Below are 26,488 nucleotides of genomic sequence, written 5' to 3' on the forward strand. Positions count from 1 at the left end.
TTTAATACAGTGAGAAGCTGTGACAATATATGACAAGCATTGTCTAGCATGGTCAGAAGAGATTTCAGCTTCTAACTCCAGGGCCCATGCTTTAATAGCCTCTGCAGCCCATGTTGCTGCAATAGTGAGCCTTTGTGCAGCACCCGTGAGGGTGTAAATCGCTTTCAGACAACCCTCCACACGTTTATCCGTAGGCTCTTTTAGAGACGTGACGGTAGTGACAGGTAGAGCTGAGGAAACCACCATCCTAGCCACATGTGAGTCTACCGGAGGAGGCGTTTCCCAATTTTTAGACAGCTCTGGCACGAGGGGATAGCGAGCCAGTATCTTCTTTTGAGGCACAAACTTCTTTCCCGGGTTTTCCCAGGGTTCCTGACGTACATCCACTAGGTGGTCAGAGTGAGGTAAAACTTGTTTAACCACCTTCTGACGCTTGAACCTATCTGGTTTCTTAGGAGGGGCGGATGGCTCGGGATCATCCGTAATCTGTAAAATTAATTTAATAGCCTCCAAAAGATCAGGAACATCCACATATGCACTACCCTCCCCATCAGCAGTATCTGTGTCAGAATCTGTGGGGTCAGTATAAGCGCCATCTTCATCAGACGAGGTGTCAGTGACAGCAGTGGATTGTGAGGAGATAAGAGCTCGCTTAGAGGACCCCTTGGTCTTAGGCGAGCGAGGGTCAGTCTTTTTAGTAGTCAAGGACTGGTTCAACTTCTTCAATTGAGCAGACCAATTATCCGCCCACGGCGGGTTAGCTGCAGGGACCACATATGGTTGCACCGGCATAGGAGGTCCCATAGGGGGTGTTAGTTTAGTAACTAGCGTATGTAGAAGCGTGGAGAAAGTAGCCCACGGTGGGTCATTATGCACCCCCGTTGCCACAGTCCCACTGGGGGGGCAAGGAGCCCCCAGAACCAGAGCACACAGCTGCTATAGTCTCCTCATAGGGATCTGTGGCTTCAGCAACACCAGCAGTGTGTTCAGCCCCAGAAACGTTACCGTCAGAAGCAGACATGATATAACTTGCAGTATGAGGTAACACAGTACAACTGTCAGCAGCACAATACCTCTTGCCCAAACCCCTGCACAGTGTAGTCAGCACAAACAGGGATACAGGAGAGATATGGTGACTAAAATCACAGAGAAAAATACGTATTAGAGTATATCTTGTGAAAATCCTATATTATAAAACCTGACGCACCAAGCCCCCTCAGGTTATAGAATATAGGGATAGCAAGGTGAGTGAGAGACACGTAATGGAAATCACTCAGCACACACATATAGTCACAGTTATACAATGCAGAGGTTATTACCAACAATAATACTGCACTGGACTAACTTATATACACATAGCTCTATAATCAATAGATATAACACTGCACAGTAAGAACTGGATGCATATCACAGGGTACTTGTACCAGAGAACCCTGACTAAATGCACTCTTTCTTAACTAACACTGTCTAATTGACATGTAGAATACTTAAGTGTCATGTAAAGTCACAGCGCTGACAACCAGGCGGCTTTACAAAGGAGGATTTGCCCAAGCAGTCCCAGGAACAGTGTAGCTGGGGAAATGGCGCCCAAACACTGACAGGGAGTGAGGGAGAGATAGATATGCAACTAAAGGGCGGGAACAATTACTGGAAATGGCGCCTGGGGCTGGGGGAGGGGCTCCAGGTCTAAGCCTTATCCCATCTGCTGGCAAAACCAACGGGTACTGCGGGCTACTTGTAAAAAGGTTTAGAGAGAATACCTGACCTGCACCCATGCCCTGGTGATCTAGTGGGATCGCCTGTACTGCCACAGTGTCCACCGCAAGCACGCGCGGCCCGCCTCCCACCGGCCGCACCGGATCGCGATAAAGTGCGGGACCCACTTACCTCCTCCCGAAGTGCGGCCACGCGATCCTGGAAAGCCCCAGCCGTGTGTGACTGACTTGGAAGAAAACCAAAGCCTCCTGCTGTAGGTACCCGGCAACCAGGGCGCGGGAGTGTACAGCGCCGCTGAGAGAGAGATGGAGCTGCAGCAGGTAATGTTTACTGACATCTAACACAATCTGTGCCTCTGCTGCAGCCCTTGTAGTCTTCTTTTTTCCTCAGAAAAAGCTTTTTCTAGAGCTGCTGTGAGCAGCTCTTCCTGTTACATGCTTGCACTGCAAGCACCAACTACAAACTGAGCTCCTGTGCACGGAGGCGGGGTGATATAGGAGGCGGCGCTATGCATCTTGGGAAGAAGGTCAAAGCTTTTGAGCCTGTTGGTGCTTCGGATCAAGATCCTACTCTACACCCAATGTCTATCCTTGTGGAGCCCAGTGTACCCAGCAGCATTAAAAAAAAAAATTCACACAAACAGAACTGGAATGGGCCGTATAAGAAGCACTTGCTTAAAACCAATATCAAATCAACCAGTTATTATTATTATCCTTTATTTATATGGCGCCACATGGGTTCCGCAGCGCCCAATTACAGGGTACATATGCACATAATCAAAACTGGAAAACAGTGACATACAGTTGAAGACAATATAGGACAAGTACAGGGTAACTAAAGGGCCGTATTCACGGTCTGATATGGGGAGAGATGTGTGCTGAGCGAACCGCTCAGCACACATCTCTCCCCACGCTCAGCACAGCGCGATGTGTGCTGAGCGTGCGGGGGGAGACGGGGGGCCGCTCATTTCACCCAGCGGGTGAAGTGAGCGACCGGCTAGATTGGCCTGCATGCAGGCTCAATCTAGCACCGGCGATAGCGATGCGCGGGGTAGCGCATCGCTATCGCTGTGAGGGGTACACACGGAGTGATCGCTGCTTAAAATCTAAGCAATCTAGTCAGATTGCTTAGATTTTAAGCAGCGATCGCTCAGTGGGTACCCCCCTTTAGCAAAACTACAGTACAACAGTAGACGACATAGAGATAAGTTTCAAGGTGGACTTGAACCAGTAATCTTTAAAACCACTTAACTGGCATGGTCAGATTCCATGCAACTGCGCCGTCCCACCCTGTCCCCCCTGTTCTTGACAAGGAGATTCGTTCTGCAGATGTGCATAATTTAATGTATAAATATTTTTTTTTTAAAAATACTTTTTCAACTTTATTAAATAAAATAACGAGTTTTATGGTAAGAACTTACCTTTGTTAAAACTCTTTCTGCGAGGTACACTGGACTCCACAAGGATTGGACAATGGGGTGTAGAGTAGGATCTTGATCTGAGGCACCAACAGGCCCAAAGCTTTGACTGCCAGAATGCACAGCGCCGCCTCCTCTATAACCCCGCCTCCCTGCATAGGAGCTCAGTTTTTAGTTAACCAGCCCAATGCAGTAGCAGGAAAAGAGACGACAACGGTTAGTAGCCACATACACCACACTCTCACGACAAGAGAAGTGTCAGCGGCTAATGCCATACCAACCCGAAGAAGCTAAGTGCGTCAGGGTGGGCGCCTTGTGGAGTCCAGTGAACCTCGCAGAAAGAGTTTTAACAAAGGTAAGTTATTACCATAAAATTCATTTTCTGCTGCGGGGTACACTGGGCTCAACAAGGATTGGACAATGGGGATGTCCTAAAACAGTTCCTTATGGGAGGGGACGCAATGTAGCGGGCACAACAACCCGGCGTCCAAAGGAAGCATCCTGGGAAGCGGCAGTATCGAAGGCATAGAACCTTATGAACGTGTTCCCGGAGGACCAAGTAGCCGCCATGCACAATTGTTCAAGGGTCGCACCACGTTAGGCCGCCCAAGAAGGTCCCACAGACCGAGTAGAATGGGCCGTAATGTGATCAGGAGCTGACAGACCAGCCTTCACATAAGCATGTGCAATCACCATTCTAATCCATCTGGCCAGGGTCTGCTTGTGAGCAGGCCAGCCACGTTTGTGAAATCCAAACAAAACAAAGAGAATCAGATTTTCGAATAGAAGCAGTACTTTTCACATAGATACGGAGAGCCCATACCACATCCAAAGACCGCTCTTTGGGAGACAAATCAGGAGAGACAAAGGCCGGAACCACAATCTCCTGATTAAGGCGGAACGAAGAAACCACCTTAGGTAAATATCCGGGACGAGTCCGAAGAACCGCCCGGTCACGGTGAAAAATCAAATATGGGGAACTATAAGACAAGGCACCCAGATCCGACACTCTTCTCGCAGAGGCAATAGCCAGCAAGACCACCACCTTAAGGGAAAGCCACTTAAGGTCAGCTGAACCAAGGGGTTCAAATGGAGGCTCCTGAAACGCCTCCAAAACCACCGACAAGTCCCAAGGAGCCACATGCGGGACATAGGGTGTGTTGCGTATCCAACCTTCCTGAGTGAAAGTCTGAACATCAGGTAAAGTCGCAATTTTTCTCTGAAACCACACTGACAAGGCAGAAATATGAACCTTGAGGGAGGCCAGACGCAGGACTAAATCTAGGCCCTGCTGCAGAAAAGCCAAAAGTTTGGCTGTACTAACTTGGAAGCGTCATAATTGTTAGATGCGCACCAAACAAAGTAGGAATGCCATACTCTATGGTAAATCCGAGCAGAAGCCGGTTTCCAGGCCCGCAACATAGTTTTAATGACCTCTTCAGAAAAACCCTTAGCCCTCAAAACGGAAGCTTCAAGAGCCACGCCTTCAAAGATAGCTGGGCTAGGTCCTGGTAGACACAGGGGCCCTGAACGAGGAGTTCTGGGCGTTGTGGAAGTAGAAGTGGACGCTCTGACGATAGGCCTTACAGGTCTGAGAACCAGTGCCGTCTGGGCCACGCCGGAGCAATGAGAAGCAGATTTCCTTTTTCTTGCTTGAACTTCACATTTACCCTGTGCAGGAGTGACACCGGAGGGAACACGTACGGCAGCCGAAACTTCCACGGCACCGCCAGCGCATCCACGAATGCTGCTTGAGGATCCCTTGTCCTTGCTCCGAAGACCGGAACCTTGTGATTGTGTCGAGACGCCATCAGATCTACGTCTGGAAGACCCCACTTTTCTACTAGGAGTTGAAACACTTCTGGATGGAGGCCCCACTCGCCGGCATGCACGTCCTGACGACTGAGAAAGTCCACTTCCCAATTCAGGACTCCCGGAATGAATATTGCAGATATGGCCGGTAGATGGCGTTCCGCCCAACGTAGACTTCCTTCATTGCCGCCTTGATGATTTATGTAAGCCACTGTAGTGGCATTGTCCGACTGTACTTGAACAGGACGGTTCGGAATTAAATGCTGGGCCAGGTTCAATGCATTGAAGACCGCCCGCAATTCCAGAATGTTGATCGAGAGGAGAGATTCCTCCTTGGTCCACCGACCCTGAAGGAGTGTTGCTCCAGCACCACGCCCCAACCTCTTAGACTGGCATCTGTCGTCAACAGGACCCAGTCGGATATCCAGAAGGGACGGCCCCTGCACAACTGTTGGTCCTGGAGCCACCAAAGCAGCGACAGACGGACCTCCGGAGTCAATGAGATCATTTGAGACCTGATCCGGTGAGGCAGGCCGTCCCACTTGGCTAGAATCAGCCTCTGGAGGGGGCGAGAATGGAATTGAGCATACTCCACCATGTCGAATGCTGATACCATGAGCCCCAGCACCTGCATTGCCGAATGTATCGACACTTGCGGACGAGAAAGGAAGCAACGAATTCTGTCCTGAAGCTTCAGGACCTACTCCTGGCACAAGAACAACTTCTGGTAGTGAGTGTCCAACAGCGCTCCCAGATGTACCATGCTCTGAGCAGGGATCAGGGAGGATTTCTTCCAGTTGATGAGCCACCCGTGGGCTTGTAGAAACCGGACCGTCATATCCAGGTGACGAAGGACAAGTTCTGGGGAATTTGCCAGGATTAACAAGTCGTCCAGATACGGCAGTTTCCTGACCCCTTGACGGCGGAGTACCACCGTCATCACCGCCATTGCTTTGGTGAAGACTCGCAGAGCCGTTGTTAAACCAAAAGGTAACGCCCGAAACTGGTAATGGAGGTTGCCAATAGCAAACCTCAGGTATTGCTGATGTGACGCTGCAATAGGAATATGCAGGTAAGCATCCTGCATATCCAGGGAGACCATGTAGTCCCCAGGTTCCAAGGCCAGAACTATAGGGAACTTGGAAACCTTCACAAACCTGTTCAATGCCTTGAGGATGAGAATGGGCCGGGAGGACCCATTCGGTTTCGGGACTAGAAACAGCGGAGAATAGTACCGCCGGCCCCTCTGCGCAAGAGGCACCTGTACTACGACTCCTGTATCCAGGAGGGTCTGTACCACCGAATGCAGAGTGTTTGCCTTTGTCTGGTCCGACGGGACGTCTGTCTGGCAAAATCGATGAGGGGGTCGGTTTTTGAAGGCTATGGCGTAACCCAGAGAGACGAATTCCCGTACCCAGGCATCTGAAGTGGTTTTCAACCATTCCTGGGTATAACCTAGAAGCCGGCCCCCCACCCTGGGATCCCCCAGGGGGAGGCCCGCCCCGTCATGCGGCAGGCTTATCAGCTTTGGAAGCCGGCTGACGGGCCACCCAGGCTCTTTTTGGCTTCGGCTTACCAGGTTTGGAAGTGCGGGCCTGCTTGTTGTACGCCTGACCTTTTGCTTTACCTGAAGGGCGAAAGGACATACCTTTAGCCTTCGACACAGAAGGAGCGGTACTTGGTAGACAGGCAGTTTTGGCAGTAGCCAAGTCAGCCACTATCTTATTTAAGTCCTCCCCAAACAGAATATCTCCCTTGAAAGGGAGTACCTCCAGGGGTTTTTCTAGAGTCCAAATCTACAGACCAGGATCTCAGCCACAATATCCGGCGAGCCAGGACTGACGTAGTAGAGGCCTTGGCTGCTAGGATACCGGCATCAGAAGCCGCTTCTTTAATATATCGAGAAGCTGTGACAATATATGACAAGCGTTGTCTAGGATGGTCAGAGGAGATTTCAGCTTCTAACTCCAAGGCCCATGCTTCAATAGCCTCTGCAGCCCATGTAGCTGCAATAGTGGGCCTTTGTGCGGCACCCGTGAGGGTGTAAATCGCTTTCAGACAACCCTCCACACGTTTATCCGTAGGCTTTTAGAGACGTGACGGTAGTGACAGGCAGAGCTGAAGAAACCACCATCCTAGCCACATGTGAGTCCACTGGAGGAGGCGTTTCACAGTTCTTAGACAGCTCTGGCGCAAGGGGATAGCGAGCCAGCATCTTCTTTTGAGGCACAAACTTCGTACCCGGGTTTTCCCAGGGTTCCTGACGTATATACACTAGGTGATCAGAGTGAGGTAAAACTTGTTTAACCACCTTCTGACGCTTGAACCTATTAGGTTTCTTAGGAGGGACGGATGGCTCGGGATCATCCGTAATCTGTAGAATTAACTTAATAGCCTCCAAAAGATCAGGAACATCCACATGTGAACTACCCTCCCCATCAGCAGTATCTGAGTCAGAACCTGTGGGGTCAGTGTAAGTGCCGTCTTCATCAGACGAGGTGTCAGTGACAGCAGTGGATTGTGAGGAGACAAGCGCTCGCTTAGAGGACCCCTTGGACTTAGGCGAGCGATGGTCAGACTTTTTAGTAGTCAGGGACTGGTTCAACTTCAATTGACCAGATAAATCGTCGGCCCATGGCGGGTTAGCTGCAGGGACCACATACGGTTGTACCGGCATTGGGGATCCCATAGGGGGTGTTAGTTTATGAACTAGCGTATGCAGAAGCGTGGAAAAAGCGGCCCACGGTGGGTCAGTATGTGCATCCGTTGCCACAGTCCCACTGGGGGGCAAGGAGCCCCCAGAACCAGAGCCCACAGCTGCTATATTCTCCTCATATGGATCTGTGGCTTCAGCAACACCGGCAGTGTGTTCAGCCCCAGAACCGTTACCCTCAGAAGCAGACATGATATAACTTGCAGTATCAGGTAACACAGTACAATTATCAGCAGCACTATACTTCTAACCCAAACCCCTGCGCAGTGTAGTCAGCACTAGCAGAGATAAAGGAGAGATATGGTGACTAAATCACAGAGAAAAATACGTAATAAAGTATATCTTTGTGAAAAATCCTATATCATATAAAACCTGACGCACCAAGCCCCCTCAGGTTATAGAATATAGGGATAGCAAGTTGAGTGAAAAACACGAAATGGACACCACTCAGCTATCAAATGCACACACAGATAGTCACAGTTTGTACAATGTAGAGGTTATTACTAACAATAATACTGCACTGGACTAGCTTATATATATAGCTATATAGCCAATAGATATAACACTGCACAGTAAGAACTGGATGTATATCACAGGGTAATTGTACTAGAAAACCCTAAGTGCACTCTTTCTTAACTATCACTGTCTAAAAGGCAGGTAGAATAATTAAGTGTCATGTAAAGGCACAGCACTGACAACCAGGCGGCTTTACACAGGAGGATTTGCCCAAGCAGTCCCAGGAACAGTGAAGCTGAGGGATAATGGCGCCCAGACACTGACAGGGAGTGAGGGAAAAACAGATATGCAGCTCTAGGGCGGGAACATTCGCGGGAAATGGCACCCTGGGGCTGGGGGAGGGGCTTCAGGTCTAAACCACCGGGTACTGTGGGCGTTATAAAACTGGTTTAGAGAGAAAACCTGACCTGCGCCCGTGCACTGGTGATCTAGTGGGATCGCCTGTACTGCCAGTGTCCACCGTCAGCGCGCGCGGCCTACCTCCCACTGACCGCGCCGGATCGCAATAAAGACCGGGTCCCGCAAGCGGGACCCACTCACCACCTCCCGAAGCACGGCCACGCGATCCTGGAGAGCCCCCGTTGTGTGTGCCCTACGTGTAGAAAACCGGAGCCTCCTGCTGTAGAAACCCGGCAACCAGGGCTCGGGAGTGTACAGTGCCGCTATGGAGAGCTGGAGCTGCAGCAGTGAATGTCTACTGACATTTACCACCGCTGCTGCCCTTGAAGTCTTCACTTTTTCTTCATAAAAAGCTCTTCTTAGGGCTGTCTGGAGCAGCCCCTCTGTTCTGTGCCTGCTTACTGCAGCACCAACTTACAAAACTGAGCTCCTGTGCAGGGAGGCGGGGTTATAGAGGAGGCGGCGCTGTGCATTCTGGGAACAGTCAAAGCTTTGAGCCTGTTGGTGCCTCGGATCAAGATCCTACTCTATACCCCATTGTCCAATCCTTGTGGAGCCCAGTGTACCCCGCAGCAGAATTTTTTTTTTTTTAAACAATGTTAACGCTTTTGAAGGGAAAAATAGTCAGTTAAGTGGTTTAAAAGAAGCAAAAACTATACAAGATAAGCTTGTGAGCAAGATAAATACCAGATCTGCTATGATGGCGGAACCCGGCGGCAGGGGGTGGAGCGTGGGCCATGCTGCATTTGCCAGCATAGCATCGCTAGCGACAGCCTCAGATCTTTTTTCATGTACAAAAGATCTGTGGGTGTCGCTAGCGCCCTGCATGGTCATTGTCCTCTTTCATACACATGGAACGGTTTGAACAATTGGTCAGTCTCACCAATCGGTAACGCCCACATCGTTTGTCAAATCTATCCGTGTGTATGCACCTTTACAGCACATAGTATATGCAACAACAAAAAAAAAAATGTATTGCCTAGGGTTAGCAATTTATTTGTTATTCTTGTGCAAAATATACGTTATGGTAAAAGCTTACCGTTGATAATGGTATTTCTCCTAAGTCCACAGGATAACATTGGGATATGACGAAGCGACAGTGGATTTGCACCAAACGGTCAAAGCTTTCGGCCTCCCAGCATGCAACATGCCCGTCCATATATCCCCGCCTCCTGGCTCAGGCAATTCAGATGTTTTCCAAAGATCAAGGCAGGAGCATCATAGAGAGCTCTAATCAGGCGAGAAGAACACACATGCACACCCTTCCGTATAAGAAGGAAGAGGTTAGTGAGTAAAAGGATCCTCAAATCAGGTGCATCAGGGTGGGATCCCTGTGGATTTAGGAGAAATACCGTTATCAACGGCAAATTCTTACCATAGCGTATATTTCTCTGGCAGGGTCCACAGGTTATACACAGGAGGCAAAGGTATCAACAGCATAATGTCTAATGAATGTGTTAATGGAAGACCATGTGGCTGCCTTACATATCTGTTCTGCTGAAGCACCACGTTGTGCTGCCCATGATGGACCTACCTTACGAGTAGAGTGAGCAGAGACATTAGCCGGAACAGGGAGATCAGCTAGGGAATATGCTTCTGAAATAGTCATCCGAAACCACCTTCGCCAGTGTATGCTAATCAGCAGGCCATCCTCTCTTGTGAAATCCATAGAGAACGAAGAGCGAATCTGTCTTTCTGATCACACTGGTACGGTCTACATAGATCCTAAAGGCACGGACTATGTCCAACGATGCATCTCCCACAGAAAGGACCGGACCATGGAAAGCCGGAACTACAATTTCTTCGTTAAGGTGGAATTTAGACACCACCTGAGGAAGATACCCAGATTTAGTTCTGAGAACTGCTCTATCTGGATAAAAAAAAAAAAATCAGAATTGGAAGACGACATAACAATGCCCCATAATCTGAAACTCTTCTAGCTGTAGCCATGGCTAGTAGAAAAAGGACTTTAGCTGTCAACTATTTAAGATCCACTCTTAAGTGGTTCAAATGGGGCAACTTGAAGGGCCTTTAGGACTAAAGGTAAATCCCAAGGCACTGTAGGAGGAACATACGGAGGTTGAATGCGCAGCATTCCCTGGAAAAAAGTGCGCACAGCCTGTAGATTAGCAATTTTCTATTGGAACCATACAGTCAATGCTGACACTTGTACTCTCAAGGAAGCCACCCTTAAAACTATCCATTCCTGCCTGAAGGAATGTTAAGACCCTGGAAACTCTTAAAGACCTAGGGTCAAATTTCTGTTCACTGCACCATTGAATATAGACTTGGCATATTCTGTGATAAATGCGAATCGAGGAAGGTTTCCTTGCTGAGCTTTGTTTGAATTAGCTGTTGTGAGAATCCTCTTGATTTCAGGATGGAAGTTTCAAGAGCCACGACGTCAAAGACAGTCGAACCAGGTGTCTGTGATAAAAAATAAGAATTTACTTACCGATAATTCTATTTCTCGGAGTCCGTAGTGGATGCTGGGGTTCCTGAAAGGACCATGGGGAATAGCGGCTCCGCAGGAGACAGGGCACAAAAAAGTAAAGCTTTACTAGGTCAGGTGGTGTGCACTGGCTCCTCCCCCTATGACCCTCCTCCAGACTCCAGTTAGGTACTGTGCCCGGACGAGCATACACAATAAGGGAGGCATTTTGAATCCCGGGTAAGACTCATACCAGCCACACCAATCACACCGTACAACTTGTGATCTAAACCCAGTTAACAGTATGACAACAGAAAGGGCCTCTTAAAGATGGCTCCTTAACAATAACCCGAATTAGTTAACAATAACTATGTACAAGTATTGCAGATAAACCGCACTTGGGATGGGCGCCCAGCATCCACTACGGACTCCGAGAAATAGAATTATCGGTAAGTAAATTCTTATTTTCTCTATCGTCCTAAGTGGATGCTGGGGTTCCTGAAAGGACCATGGGGATTATACCAAAGCTCCCAAACGGGCGGGAGAGTGCGGATGACTCTGCAGCACCGAATGAGAGAACTCCAGGTCCTCCTTTGCCAGGGTATCCAATTTGTAAAATTTTACAAACGTGTTCTCCCCCGACCACGTAGCTGCTCGGCAGAGTTGTAATGCCGAGACCCCTCGGGCAGCCGCCCAAGATGAGCCCACCTTCCTTGTGGAGTGGGCTTTTACAGTTTTAGGCTGTGGCAGGCCTGCCACAGAATGTGCAAGTTGAATTGTGTTACAAATCCAACGAGCAATCGACTGCTTAGAAGCAGGTGCGCCCAACTTGTTGGGTGCATACAATATAAACAGCGAGTCAGATTTTCTGACTCCAGCCGTCCTTGCAATGTATATTTTTAAGGCTCTGACAACGTCCAACAACTTGGAGTCCTCCAAGTCGCTAGTGGCCGCAGGCACCACAATAGGTTGGTTCAGATGAAATGCTGATACCACTTTAGGGAGAAAATGCGGACGAGTCCGCAGTTCTGCCCTATCCGAATGGAAGATTAGATAAGGACTTTTATAAGATAAAGCCGCCAATTCAGATACTCTCCTGGCAGAGGCCAGGGCTAGTAACATAGTCACTTTCAATGTGAGATATTTCAAATCCACCTTTTTCAATGGTTCAAACCAATGGGATTTGAGGAAATCTAAAACTACATTTAGATCCCACGGTGCCACCGGAGGCACCACAGGAGGCTGTATATGCAGTACTCCCTTGACAAAAGTCTGGACCTCAGGGACAGAGGCCAATTCTTTTTGGAAGAATATTGACAGGGCCGAAATTTGAACCTTAATGGATCCCAATTTGAGACCCATAGATAATCCTGATTGCAGGAAATGTAGGAAACGACCCAGTTGGAATTCCTCCGTCGGAACCCTCCGATCCTCGCACCACGCTACATATTTTCGCCAAATGCGGTGATAATGTTTCACGGTGACTTCCTTCCGTGCCTTAATCAAGGTAGGAATGACTTCTTCTGGAATGCCTTTCCCTTTTAGGATCTGGCGTTCAACCGCCATGCCGTCAAACGCAGCCGCGGTAAGTCTTGAAAAAGACAGGGACCCTGCTGTAGCAGGTCCCTTCTCAGAGGTAGAGGCCACGGTTCGTCCGTGAGCATCTCTTGAAGTTCCGGATACCAAGTCCTTCTCGGCCAATCCGGAACCACTAGTATTGTTCTTACTCTTCTTTGCCGTATGATCTTCAATACCTTTGGTATGAGCGGCAGAGGAGGAAACACATACACTGACTGGTACACCCAAGGAGTTACCAGTGCGTCCACAGCTATTGCCTGTGGATCTCTTGACCTGGCGCAATATTTGTCCAGTTTCTTGTTGAGGCGAGACGCCATCATGTCTACAATTGGTCTTTCCCAACGGTCTATTAACATGTTGAAGACTTCTGGATGTAGACCCCACTCTCCCGGATGAAGATCGTGTCTGCTGAGGAAGTCTGCTTCCCAGTTGTCCACGCCCGGGATGAACACTGCTGACAGTGCTATCACGTGATTCTCCGCCCAGCGAAGAATCTTGGCAGCTTCTGCCATTGCACTCCTGCTTCTTGTGCCGCCCTGCCTGTTTACATGGGCGACCGCCGTGATGTTGTCCGACTGAATCAACACCGGCTTTCCTTGCAGGAGAAGTTCCGCCTGGCTTAGAGCATTGTAGATTGCTCTTAGTTCCAGAATGTTTATGTGAAGAGACTTTTCCAGACTCGTCCATACTCCCTGGAAGTTTCTTCCTTGTGTGACTGCTCCCCAGCCTCTCAGGCTGGCGTCCGTGGTCACCAGGATCCAATCCTGAATGCCGAATCTGCGGCCTTCTAATAGGTGAGCCTTCTGCAACCACCACAGAAGTGACACCCTTGTCTTTGGTGACAGGGTTATTCGCAGGTGCATCTGCAGATGCGACCCTGACCATTTGTCCAACAGATCCCTTTGGAATATTCTTGCATGGAATCTGCCGAATGGAATTGCTTCGTAAGAAGCCACCATTTTTCCCAGGACTCTTGTGCATTGATGTACTGACACTTTTCCTGGTTTTAGGAGGTTCCTGACCAGATCGGATAACTCCTTGGCTTTTTCCTCTGGAAGGAAAACCTTTTTCTGAACCGTGTCCAGAATCATTCCTAGGAACAGCAGACGAGTTGTCGGGATTAAATGGGATTTTGGAATATTCAGAATCCACCCGTGTTGTCTTAGCACCTCTTGAGATAGTGCTAAAGCTGTCTCCAGCTGTTCTCTGGACCTTGCCCTTATTAGGAGATCGTCCAAGTATGGGATAACTAATACGCCTTTTCTTCGAAGAAGAATCATCATCTCGGCCATTACCTTGGTAAAGACCCGAGGCGCCGTGGACAATCCGAACGGCAGCGTCTGAAACTGATAGTGACAGTTTTGAACAATGAACCTGAGGTACCCCTGGTGTGCGGGGTAAATCGGAACGTGTAGATACGCATCCTTGATGTCCAAGGATACCATAAAGTCCCCTTCTTCCAGGTTCGCTATCACTGCTCTGAGTGACTCCATCTTGAACTTGAACTTTTTTATGTAGAGGTTCAAGGACTTCAGATTTAGAATAGGCCTTACCGAGCCATCCGGCTTCGGTACCACAAATAGAGTGGAATAATACCCCTTTCCTTGTTGTAATAGGGGTACTTTGACTATCACCTGCTGAGCGTACAGCTTGTGAATGGCTTCCAACACCCTCTCCCTTTCGGAAGAGACGGTTGGTAAGGCAGACTTCAGGAAACGATGAGGAGGATCCGTCTCTAATTCCAACCTGTACCCCTGAGATATTATCTGCAGGATCCAGGGGTCTACCTGCGAGTGAGCCCACTGCGCGCTGTAATTTTTGAGACGGCCCCCCACTGTCCCCGAGTCCGCTTGAGAGGCCCCAGCGTCATGCTGAGGTTTTTGCAGGAGCCGGGGAGGGCTTCTGTTCCTGGGAAGGAGCTGCCTGTTGGTGTCTCTTCCCTCTTCCTCTGCCTCGTGGCAGGTACGACAAGCCCTTTGCTCTCTTATTTTTGTAGGAGCGAAAAGGCTGCGGTTGAAAGGTCGGTGCCTTTCTCTGTTGGGGAGTGACTTGAGGTAAAAAAGTGGATTTCCCGGCAGTAGCCGTGGCCACCAAGTCTGATAGACCAACTCCAAATAACTCCTCCCCTTTATACGGCAAAACCTCCATGTGACGTTTTGAATCCGCATCGCCTGTCCACTGTCGTGTCCATAAGGCTCTTCTGGCTGAAATGGACATAGCACTCACCCGAGATGCCAGTGTGCAAATATCCCTCTGTGCATCACGCATATAGATAAATGCATCCTTTATTTGTTCTAACGACAGTAAAACATTGTCCCTATCTAGGGTATCAATATTTTCAATCAGGGATTCTGACCAAACTACTCCAGCACTGCACATCCAGGCAGTTGCTATAGCTGGTCGTAGTATAACACCTGCATGTGTGTATATATTCTTTTGAATAACTTCCATCTTTCTATCTGATGGATCCTTAAGTGCGGCCGTCTCAGGAGAGGGTAACGCCACTTGTTTGGATAAGCGTGTGAGCGCCTTGTCCACCTTAGGGGGTGTTTCCCAGCGCGCCCTAACCTCTGGCGGGAAAGGGTATAATGCCAATAACTTTTTTTTGAAATTATCAACTTTTTATCAGGAGCAACCCACGCTTCATCACACACGTCATTTAATTCTTCTGATTCAGGAAAAACTGTTTGTAGTTTTTTCACACCATACATAATACCCTGTTTTACGGTATCTGTAGTATCAGCTAAATGTAACGTCTCCTTCATTGCCAAAATCATATAACGTGTGGCCCTACTGGAAAATACGTTTGAATTTCTACCGTCGTCACTGGAATCAGTGCCCGTGTCTGGGTCTGTGTCGACCGACTGAGGCAAAGGGCGTTTTACAGCCCCTGACGGTGTTTGAGGCGCCTGGGCAGGCATTAATTGATTGTCCGGCCGCCTCATGTCCTCAACTGACTGTTTAAGGGAAGATAAACCATCACGTAATTCCACAAATAAAGGCATCCATTCTGGTGTCGACCCCCTGGGGGGTGACATCTGCATATTTGGCAATTGCTCCGCCTCCACACCAATATCGTCCTCATACATGTCGACACCACGTACCGACACACACCGCAAACTCACAGGGAATGCTCTAATGAAGACAGGACCCACTAGCCCTTTTGGGGAGACAGAGGGAGAGTCTGCCAGCACACACCACAAAGCGCTATATATACAAGGGATATCCTTATATTAAGTGCTCCCTTATAGCTGCTTTAATATATATATATATAGCCATTAATGTGCCCCCCCTCTCTGTTGTACCCTGTTTCTGTAGTGCAGTGCAGGGGAGAGACCTGGGAGCCGTTCTGACCAGCGGAGCTGTGACAGAAAATGGCGCCGTGTGCTGAGGAGATAGGCCCCGCCCCTTTTTCGGCGGGTTCTTCTCCCGCTATTTTTCCAGTCAGGCAGGGGTTAAATATCTCCATATAGCCCCTATGGGCTATATGTGAGGTATTTTTAGCCTTGTATAAGGTTTATATTTGCCTCTCAGAGCGCCCCCCCCCAGCGCTCTGCACCCTCAGTGACTGCCCAGTGAAGTGTGCTGAGAGGAAAATGGCGCACAGCTGCAGTGCTGTGCGCTACCTTATGAAGACTGAGGAGTCTTCAGCCGCCGGTTTCCGGACCTCTTCACGCTTCAGCATCTGCAAGGGGGTCGGCGGCGCGGCTCCGGGACCGGACTCCACGGCTGGGCCTGTGTTCGATCCCTCTGGAGCTAATGGTGTCCAGTAGCCAAGCAGCAAATCCACTCTGCATGCAGGTGAGTTTACTACTTTCCCCCTAAGTCCCACGTTGCAGTGATCCTGTTGCCAGCAGGACTCACTGTAAAGAAAAAAAAAACCTAAACTAAACTTTCTCTAAGCAGCTCTTTAGGAGAGCCACCTAGATTGCACCCTTCTCGTTCGGGCACAAAATCTAACTGGAGTCTGGAGGAGGGTCATAGGGGGAGGAGCCAGTGCACACCACCTGACCTAGTAAAGCTTTACTTTTTTGTGCCCTGTCTCCTGCGGAGCCGCTATTCCCCATGGTCCTTTCAGGAACCCCAGCATCCACTTAGGACGATAGAGAAAAGGACCTTGAAACTGTAGATCTGGACATTGATGGAGCAGGAATGGAGTAACCATCAACATGCTCTGCAGATCTGTGTACCAATGTCTTCTGAGCCAAGCCAGAGCTAGTAATACCATGGCACCTCTTCCTGTTTTACCATTCTCATCACCCTGGGTAATAGGGCGATTGAAGGAAACACATAGGTCAGATGAAAAGATCCATCTCACTGAGAGGGCATCCACAAAGATCACTTTGGGATCCTTTGCTCTTGACCTGTATGTGGGAACTTTGTTGTTCTGACGGGACGCTATGAGATCTATCTCCGGCAACCCCCACTTGTCGACCAGGGTCTGGAAGACCTCCAAGTGTAGAGCCCATTCTTTTGCATGAATGGAGGGTCGACTGAGAAAATCCGCTTCCCAGTTTAAGACTCCCAGAACGAACACTCCGGACAAGGCTGGATGATGAAGTTCTGCCCACCTTAACATGTCACTTACCTCCTTCATTGCTTTCTGGCTGCAAATTTCTCCCTGATGGTTGAGGTACGCTACTGCCATCGCATTGTCAGAGCGAATCTGAACTGGTTCCCCCTGAAGGATGTCCTTTGCCTGAATCAGTTCCATGTATATGGCCTAGAGTTCCAATATATTTATTGCCAGGCAACTTTCTTCCTTGGTCCACTGCCTCTGGAAACAAATCCTTCCCGACACCGCTCCCCAGCCCCGAAGGCTGGCATCCGTTGTCAGAATTTCCCAATCTGATATTCAAAAGGGTCTCCCTTTGTCCAGATGGAATATCTGTAGCCACCAGGCCAATGACCTCCTTACCTCCAGAGTAAGTACCATAGTCTGCGTTTTTATTGTCTGATGAAAACCATTCCATCTGGTAAGGATCAAATGTTGCAGAGGCCTTGAATGGAAATGAGCAGACTCTACCATGCTCAATGTTGACACCATCAATCCAATCACTCGCAACGCTGCGTGGATAGATCCTTTTCGACTGTATAGCAGCTCCTGAATCCTTGACTGAACTTTGGCTATTTTGTTCAGAGGTAAAGTTACCTCTCTGAAGGTTCAAATCCAAAACAGCCCTCAAGTGAGTCGTCTGCTGTGATGGAACCATAGACGATTTTGCCTAATTTATGAGCCAACTGTGCTTCTGCAGATATGCTATCGTCTTTTGTAGATGACACAGAAGCAATTCCTGAGACTGTGCCAGGATTAAAAGATCGTCAAGGTATGGAAAAATTCTTATAATACTCTGGGGGCTGTGGCCAATCCAAATGGAAGGGCCTGGAACTGAAAATGCTGTTGGAGGATAGCGAACCTGAGATAGCGCTGATGGAACAGGGCTATAGCAACATGTAGGCAAGCATCCTGGATATCCAGGGATACCATAAAATCCCATGGCTCCATGGCCAAAATGATGGAACGCAAAGTCTCCATATGAAACAGAGGCACCGAAATGTACTTGTTCAGCAATTTGAGATTGAGTATGGGCCGTAACGACCTATTTGGCTTCTGGACTAGAAACAGGTTGGAGTAAAAACCCTGCCCTCGTTATGTAGGAGGAACTGGACTGATTACTCTTGATGACTGAGGCAATATCTGTACTGCCTCTTGCAATCTTGCAAAGCCCTGGCCTTCGTCTCTACTAAAGACGGGCTGGTACAAAAAAACCTTTGAGGAGGGTGTTTCTTGAAAGCAAATGCATAATCGAGAGATACCGCTTCTTGCACCCAGACATCTGTGGTACACTGCTGCCAGATCTGTGCAAACTGAAGAAGTCGGCCTCCCACCCCTGGGATCTCCCAGGTGGAGGCCTGCAACATCAGTGTGATGGCTTATCTTCTGTTTTAGAAGTCGGTCCTCTGGTAGCCAAATGCTTTTTAGTCTTACCAGACTTGTTGTATTGAGACTGTTTGCCATCACCTTTTCCCTTTGCTTTCCCTGGAGACTGAAAGTGCAGAAAAGCTGGAATTCTAGGCTTGAATTTGTATGTGGAAGGAAACTTCACTTTCTTGGAGTCTGCCTCTGACTCCAAAACACTGTGAAAAGAATATCTCCAGTAAAAGGTAAAGACTCCAAAACCTTTTTGGATTCTGAATCAGCTTTCCATGTACATAGCCAAACTGCTCTGCGAGCGGCTACTGCTGAAGCAGATGTCCGAGAGGCAATTGTACCCATATCCAAGGCTGCTTCTTCCAAAAACATTGCAGCCTGTTTGATATGTGCAACATGGGATTTTTGCTCTCTAGATGCCATTGATATACCCCCTTCCAATGTATCAGCCCAAGCAGCCACTACTTTTGCCATCCAAGCTGAAGCCATGGCTGGTCTTATGATTGACCCAGACAGGGAAAAAATGGATTTAAGAAAACCATCAACTCTACTATCCGTGACATCATTTAATGATGTTGAAGGCAGAGGTAATGTAGATTATTACACTAATCGAATAACATGCGTATCTACTTTGGGCCACCTCCGTCTTTAAACAGTCCCCAGCCGAAAGAGGATATTTCGAACTCCATTTCCTCGGAATTCTAAAATTTCTTACTGGGCGTAGCCCAAGCCTCTTACATAATTTCCGTCAGCTGTTCTGACCCAGGAAACTCAGTCCTGACTGTTTTGGGACGTTTAAACACAGGTGCATTAGATTTTAACTCAGGCTCTGCTTATTCTTCAAAGGATAGAACGGCTTTCATCGCAACAATTAACTCCGATATTTCCACTGAGCTAAGACCACCTTCCTCATCTTCATATGCAGAACCAGAGTGTAATGAGTCTTCATCCTCCGACGAATCCTCACTGAAACATGTGTAGACTGCGCAGATGTTGTTTCATGTCTATGTGATTTACTTACAACTGGCCTTTCAGCCTCATTTTGTTGAGAGGCTGCTGCTTCCCCTGCTGGATGTGATAAACCCCAGGTGGAATGCTGCATGTAAGGGTTAATAGTGTAACCTATCCCTGGTACAGAAGTTGGAATTATCCGCTCAGCTATACTGGATAATGTCTGTGGAAACGTAGCCCATGGGGGTTCTTGCACCTGTGTCTGCCTTGGACTTTTCAAGAGACTTTGGAGAAAGCTAAAACAATTTACACACAAACCATTCTGAACCAGATCCTGAGAGGTTAACCCAGCTTTGTAAGACAAACATGACATGAGTGTTGGTGCTGCTGTGAGTGTATTTTCCTCACCCTTACCGCTCTTAGACATGATTAATAATCACACACTTGCACAGTGTATTACACAATTTGTGACTGTAATCACTATAAATTTTATTAAAGTGACATACAATCAGACCCTACCCTGCTTTGCACCAGCATTGAGGATCGGAATAGACCGAAAAAACTGACAGAATTATAGTAAAGTCAGCAATTACACTAGCAATCAGTCACAAGTTATACATTCGTATAATAAGCAATATGAGCACATAATCAACTACAAATAAATTTCAAGTATGTAGGAGAAACATATTACTGCATTACCCTATATCGGATTTAACCATATTCAGTTGCTCAGCGAAAGAAAACAACAGTAATATTTATCAGACTCCTATGCATCAGGCACTTATCCAACTGTTCGTACTCAAATGGTAAATAGAGACTTAGTGCTGTATTACCCGTGCTCAGTAGAGTGGGATACAGGGAGACTCACCCTGCTTCCAGGACCGATCAATACATGAGCGAACGCCAAGTGGATCCAGACGCTAATAGTGTACACAACCGCTCCATGAACCTACAGGGAACACAGACGCCCAAGTGAACACTGACGCACCAGCCACACAGCCACCTATGCTGCAACTGGGTCCCTTTAGATACACAGCATCTCAGACGGAAGCGGGAAAACAGTTCATGGCAGGAGACTCAGAGAAAATTGGTCATGAACCGGGGGGAAGGGGGACCAGGGGAACGTCTGACTCCCCACTGCTGACATCAACCCTAGGGATCGCGGCCTCATACTACCCCTGGAGCCTATGATCTCTAAGGCCTAGCGCTGGTGCACCCTAGGTGGCAGCCGCATCAGCGACTGTTTGGTAGTCTCCTCCCAAAACTGTGCGGCTGTGTCCGCGTTCCCCCTCTAAGCGGAACCGATGCCTTACCTTCTCCCCGTGCTCCGGCCACAGCCTGGTAACATCTGCTGGACTAGCTAGTATATCCGACACAGACTCCCGTTAAAACAGTACTGTGTTCGTGGGTAAGCGTCGCAACCTGGCAGGGAGTTGTTGGAGCGACTTTTTCAAAGGTATGTATAAGACGCTTTTTAGAAAGATCACTCAAGAAAAATAGTAAGAATGTAAATAAGAAAGCTTATGGCTGCTAAAGAACAGCAGCCCTCTTGACCATGGTCCGGCTCCTGCCGCACCAAACAAAAAACTGATCTGCCTGAGCCAGGGATAGATGGATGGGCCCGTTGCATGGTGGGAGGCCGAAAGCTTTTACCGTTTGGTGCAAATCCGCTGTCGCGTCATCATATCCCCATGTTATCCTGTGGATAACCTGTGTACCCTGCCGGAGAAACTAGAGAACAACATACCAGTTAGCAAATCCTACAGATATACAAGTGTGTGGCTTAGATTCTATCTCTTATGAAGGACAAGGATAGAAAGGCAGAAATAACATGGTAGTGTACCGAATATTATTGCTTTCATCATGCGAGGTAAAGTAGACGGGGGATACGGTCAATAGGTCGACCACTATAGGTTGACATGCATTAGGTCGACAGGGTCACTAGGTCGACATGTCAAAAGGTCAACATGAGATTATCACTTTTTTTTTTAATTTTTTGACTTTTTTACTTTACGATCCACGTGGACTACAATTGGGAACGGTAACCTGTGCCGAGCGCAGCGGTAGACGGGATGCAGTCAATTTGTCAGAGGTTGGTATCCGGTGTTCCGGATACAGACACCGAAATCTCCCAGCAGACAATGCCACCTGCTGGAATCCCGGAGCACCAGAGCTATTCCCACTCCTGGGGTCCACGATACCCACAAAGTGGGAACAGATCCAGTGGCAAGAGCAGCGAGCTCGCAAGGGGACTCTTAGCACTCAACCCACCACCAGCACTCTGGTGGGCGGGATGCCGCTGTCGAGATATGAACAGCCGGCATCCCGTCCACTGGTAATACATACCGAACCCTTAAACACAGTGTATATCTATCCTTAGCTTCTACTTGCTAAAACACATATAGGAGTGGATGGTGTAGGGGTGGTTAAACTAGCAAGGGAATTCTATTTTAAAATTACTTGGCCTCCTAATGGTGAAACCTAACCCAAAAAGAGATTGTCTGTTCCACATGGATGCACCTAGGTTAGTTACAGGCTCCACATGACCTGTGACATTACAGCATTTTCTTCTTACATTTAGGGATCCAATTTGTGGCAAAAACACACTGCATACCAACATGCTTTTATTTGCAATAGGCATATTGTAGGAGTTATAGTTTCTGCCATAAAAGCCAAACAGCAGGAATAGGGACTCAAACAACCAGGTAACATTCTTCCACAGCACCTTTTTCTTTTATACAGTAGCAGGGGAACTTAGAAGGGGTGATTGGCACCACCTCTGACAGTGTAGGATGGGTTGCGTAAGTAGAAGTGTTTATCACCGAGCTAGAGCCAGGACCACCTTCTTAAGATTTATATTGCCATTTTTAAGTAAAATGAAAAACCTATAAATGTGATTTCTGTTTGGCTGCCACCTTCAGACATACAGATATGGCCTCATACACTTATCCCTTTTGCGCCATATGGCATGATTCCCATGCTGCATATCTTTTCCTTAACTTTGATACTTTTTTTTTTTTTTTTTTTAATTGTGCTAGTTTTTCCTCAGTTTTGCATATTTTCACATACTGTGTACTAGGTACTAAGGATTAGTCTGAATGTTGCAAAGGACTTTGTAGAAAGTAGCTGAATAAGCAAAAGATGCATGGCAATAGTTACTCGTATCAGACCTGTTTTTTGCCTGTTTAACATGGATTGTGTACTCTCTTCAATTGTGCTACTTTTTCCCTAATGCTGTAGTTCACTTAGAGTGTACTAGGTACTTAGGATTAGTGTTTTGGTGCAGCTAAAGGGATAAAGGGGGCTGTTTGGCGCGATTTGAGGGTAGGTGTAGGGTAACACATCAGAAGAGTAAAACTAGACATGACCTGTAAAAGCAATACATGTGACTCAGCAGTAGATGCATACATCTATGAAGTGTCAGTATGGGGGAGAAGTGGTGATATCGCTTCTCCCCCATGTATTACTGTGCTGATGGGTGCTAAATGACAAGGGCGCTGCTATCTACAAGACTGCTTCGCACATCGGCGCGCTATGTATGAACGGTCAGTAGCACGGACCATTCTAACAACTGCAGCTATCGATTTTCACAAATATCACTGCCCCATTCACAGCCAAGGTATGTGCTGCTATAATACAGCTTCTCCTAAATCCACTAAATCTGAAGACCATTCACTATAAATAAATGTCTTATTCAGTATTACCAAAATATTGTACGTCAGTCTTAAGTATGCTTTAATAAGACTTAGTAAGGTTTACATTTCCTAGCCAGTGGGTTTTTATATCTATATATAGATCATTGAATTAACAGTCCTGTACCACAACTCATCAACAGCAATAGTGGTTCCAGTCATGTTTGCAGACTGCCAGTGTCTCGCCGAGTATCACAAGATACAGGTTGTTCAACAAGAGCTGGATTGTTGAAGATCTTCGGGTAGAGAGAAAACAGCCTGATTCTACAATTTACCTTTCCTGAATATCAACTTTCAGAGTGTTCTCATTTTCCAAAAAAAGCCTTGCATCTATGTCCTTGTTTCTCTTATAAAGCTCTTCGTACTGCTTTGAGATTACATCAACCTGAAATAAAATAAACATTATGTGGTAAACCATTACGCATTCAACATTACACATCAGACCCAGGCATGCCAGCTGAAAGCAGGCAGGGAAAGTGCCTAATAGCTACTAGAAACATTTCGGACTACGTGCAGAGTTAAACTTTTTATTTAAGACTCACTTATGGACAAAAATAATAAATACAGATAACTGTAACTAGTCCAAAACAGGAAACAAACCACATACAAGGATTTGTTTGGAGCATATTTGTTGCAAAGTACGTAAAAACAAAATGTCTCAGGTGATTTACCCCCTTCTTATTATTCTTCAAGTAAAGTAATAATTATACAGTATCTTATACCATAACTGACAATTTTTCCTTTTAAAACTGTTCATAACATTGTTTTTAAAAAACTTTTTTATTCAATATGGGTTAATAAGTATCTGCAGTACAGATGCCCTGGTCAAAAACTGGGGGAAACAGTGGTGCGGCACAGTTGCATGCCAGTTAAGTGGTTAATATAGGTACAGTTAACAATATCCTAAGGTTATCACAAACACTCTGTATTTCAATTACTTAACAGCTATGGGGTGTATTCAATATATGTCAGATCCTTTCCGATGGACATCTGAGTATTCAATGAGCGAATCACCACAAAGCCAATCCGACTTTTTTTAAAGTCAGATTGACATTGTCTGAACCGGGGCCAAAACCGGTCTGATTTGGCCGCGGAATCAGACAAAACACGTGGATCTGCGGCTAATCCGCCGGCTTTCAAACTCATAGAAATCTATTCTGAACTATAGCTTGAACTAAATCCTAGTATACTGTTTATCAATGTTTCTATTTAAAACTGTATTACTAGATGTGAAGTGGATCCTGTAAGTGGTTAAGAGTGTGCAAAATCAGGATGTGTCTGCAACATTGGTGAGTCTTGAGAACAAAAAGGATTTCAAAGTCACAGATGTGGAGATTTTGTGGGAAAACATGATTGTTTTAGATTAAATTGTCCAGAAATTGCTGCTTGGGTTTCAAAAGCGATACGGCCATCAAACAGTGTTTAGGTACGATTGAGAGGAACCCTCTTGACCTGCTTGGCCTTAAAGCATAACTAGTGAATGGTCCAAAACTTCCACCACCCTTACCTATATTTGTCTTTTCTTCATTTTGAAAGTATGGAATGAACCTTTACTGTATGTTGCTAGATTGGGGTCATTGTTGTGTACAAATGGCATCCACGAGCCAACAAAATGGATGTACTTAAAAATGCTGCCGGGCGGGATCCCGGCAGTCGAAATACAGATGCCAGAATCCTGAACAATGGCATAAGGCCGGGTCACAAAAATTATGACGTAGCTCGGGATCCCAGCACCAAAATACCGACGCCCAGAATCCCGATCGTTCTTCTAGAGGCATGCGCTCGCTTCCAGCAGCGGGAGGTGGTGGTACTTGGAAGGGGAGGTTAGGGTTAGGCACCAAGCAGGGAGGGTTAGGTTTAGGCAGAGGGGAAGGGAGGGTTGTGTTTAGCACCAATGGGGAGGGTTAGGGTTTGGCACCCACAAGGGAGGGTTAGGGTATTTTTGGAGGGGCTGACAGGATTCTGATGGCCAGGATACCGCTGTTGGGATTCTGACCACCGGCATCCTGTCCATCGGTATTTCGTACTGAATCTCAACAAAAGACTGCTGCTCTATGATGGAACCAAAATGTGCCAAGCTCACCTTTTTTTTTTTTTTTACTCTAATTGTGTGGAAACCTAATACTGCAGTTATAAAATATTACACCTCTTTTTAAGCAATTTAATTTTTCTACAGAACTAAGAGGTAAATTCAATTAGACAAACAATTAGGAAGCTGCTCAATCATACCTGGAGGTAATTATATATCAGGTGCTGGAAGGGGGAGGGGTCACAGACAAACAACAGACAAAGAGGAAGGGGGGTGCAAATCCCCAACCCCCAAATTCCCTTCCGCACACTGAGAATTACCTGTAACAATCCCTGAACCTATCTGGTAATAAAATTCAGAGAATTCGTCACAAATGTTTGCAAACACATGTTTAGCTGCTGGCCACTTCACGGCTTCTCTGATACAGCAGTCCTAACCTACATAATAGCAGTGCCCACATAGGGCCATGTAATTTGTCACAGTACGCCTCATGATAAAGGCTTTTACTAAAACACTTCCATACAGAGAGCTAACTTACCCGGGAGCCACCCCCAGGATCTCCCATTGGCACTACAAGGAACAGCATGCCTTCCAAATGCTGCTCCCATTCAATGCCTCATGCAAACAAGCAGACAAACAATTAGGAAGCTGCTCAATCATACCTGGAGGTAATTATATATCAGGTGCTGGAAGGGGGAGGGGTCACAGACAAACAACAGACAAAGAGGAAGGGGGGTGCAAATCCCCAACCCCCAAATTCCCTTCCGCACACTGAGAATTACCTGTAACAATCCCTGAACCTATCTGGTAATAAAATTCAGAGAATTCTCTGAATTTTATTACCAGATAGGTTCAGGGATTGTTACAGGTAATTCTCAGTGTGCGGAAGGGAATTTGGGGGTTGGGGATTTGCACCCCCCTTCCTCTTTGTCTGTTGTAAATTCAATTAAAGTCAGATCCATTCCAACACGTATTTGTCGGAATGGATCAGACAACCCCTATTCAATCCCATCTTAATTCAACTTTTTCAAGTCGAATTTAGATGGGACGCAGAGGAGGAGAGGGCGAGCCGCGGGGGGACAGCCGGTGGGCATACAGGGAGATCAGCGATACGTCACGGCAGCTTCCACCCGGCTCCAGCAGCGTGCTGGAGCCGGATGGAAGCTGCCGCGAGGTCGGGCGGCTGAGTGACATCCAGCTGCAGCGCTACTGTAGCGCTGATCTCCCTGTATGCCCGCCATCACTCAAATAATCATATGAAGGATGGAGCAAGCAAAAAATATTACTATACACACTTTTGTT

At 47.3% G+C, this 26,488-nt stretch overlaps 1 protein-coding gene across 1 annotated transcript in view; it reads right to left on the reverse strand.

The window, feature by feature from the left end:
* RB1 (RB transcriptional corepressor 1) overlaps positions 1-26,488 on the reverse strand; it is a 593,146-nt gene that overhangs the window by 335,946 nt on the left and 230,712 nt on the right. The window contains exon 10 of the mRNA XM_063952790.1: positions 23,433-23,542. Coding sequence (XP_063808860.1) covers positions 23,433-23,542 — 110 coding nt within the window. The remainder of the gene's footprint in view (positions 1-23,432; positions 23,543-26,488) is intronic.

The sequence above is a fragment of the Pseudophryne corroboree genome, chromosome 2, assembly GCF_028390025.1.
Source record: "Pseudophryne corroboree isolate aPseCor3 chromosome 2, aPseCor3.hap2, whole genome shotgun sequence".
Lineage (NCBI taxonomy): Eukaryota > Metazoa > Chordata > Amphibia > Anura > Myobatrachidae > Pseudophryne > Pseudophryne corroboree.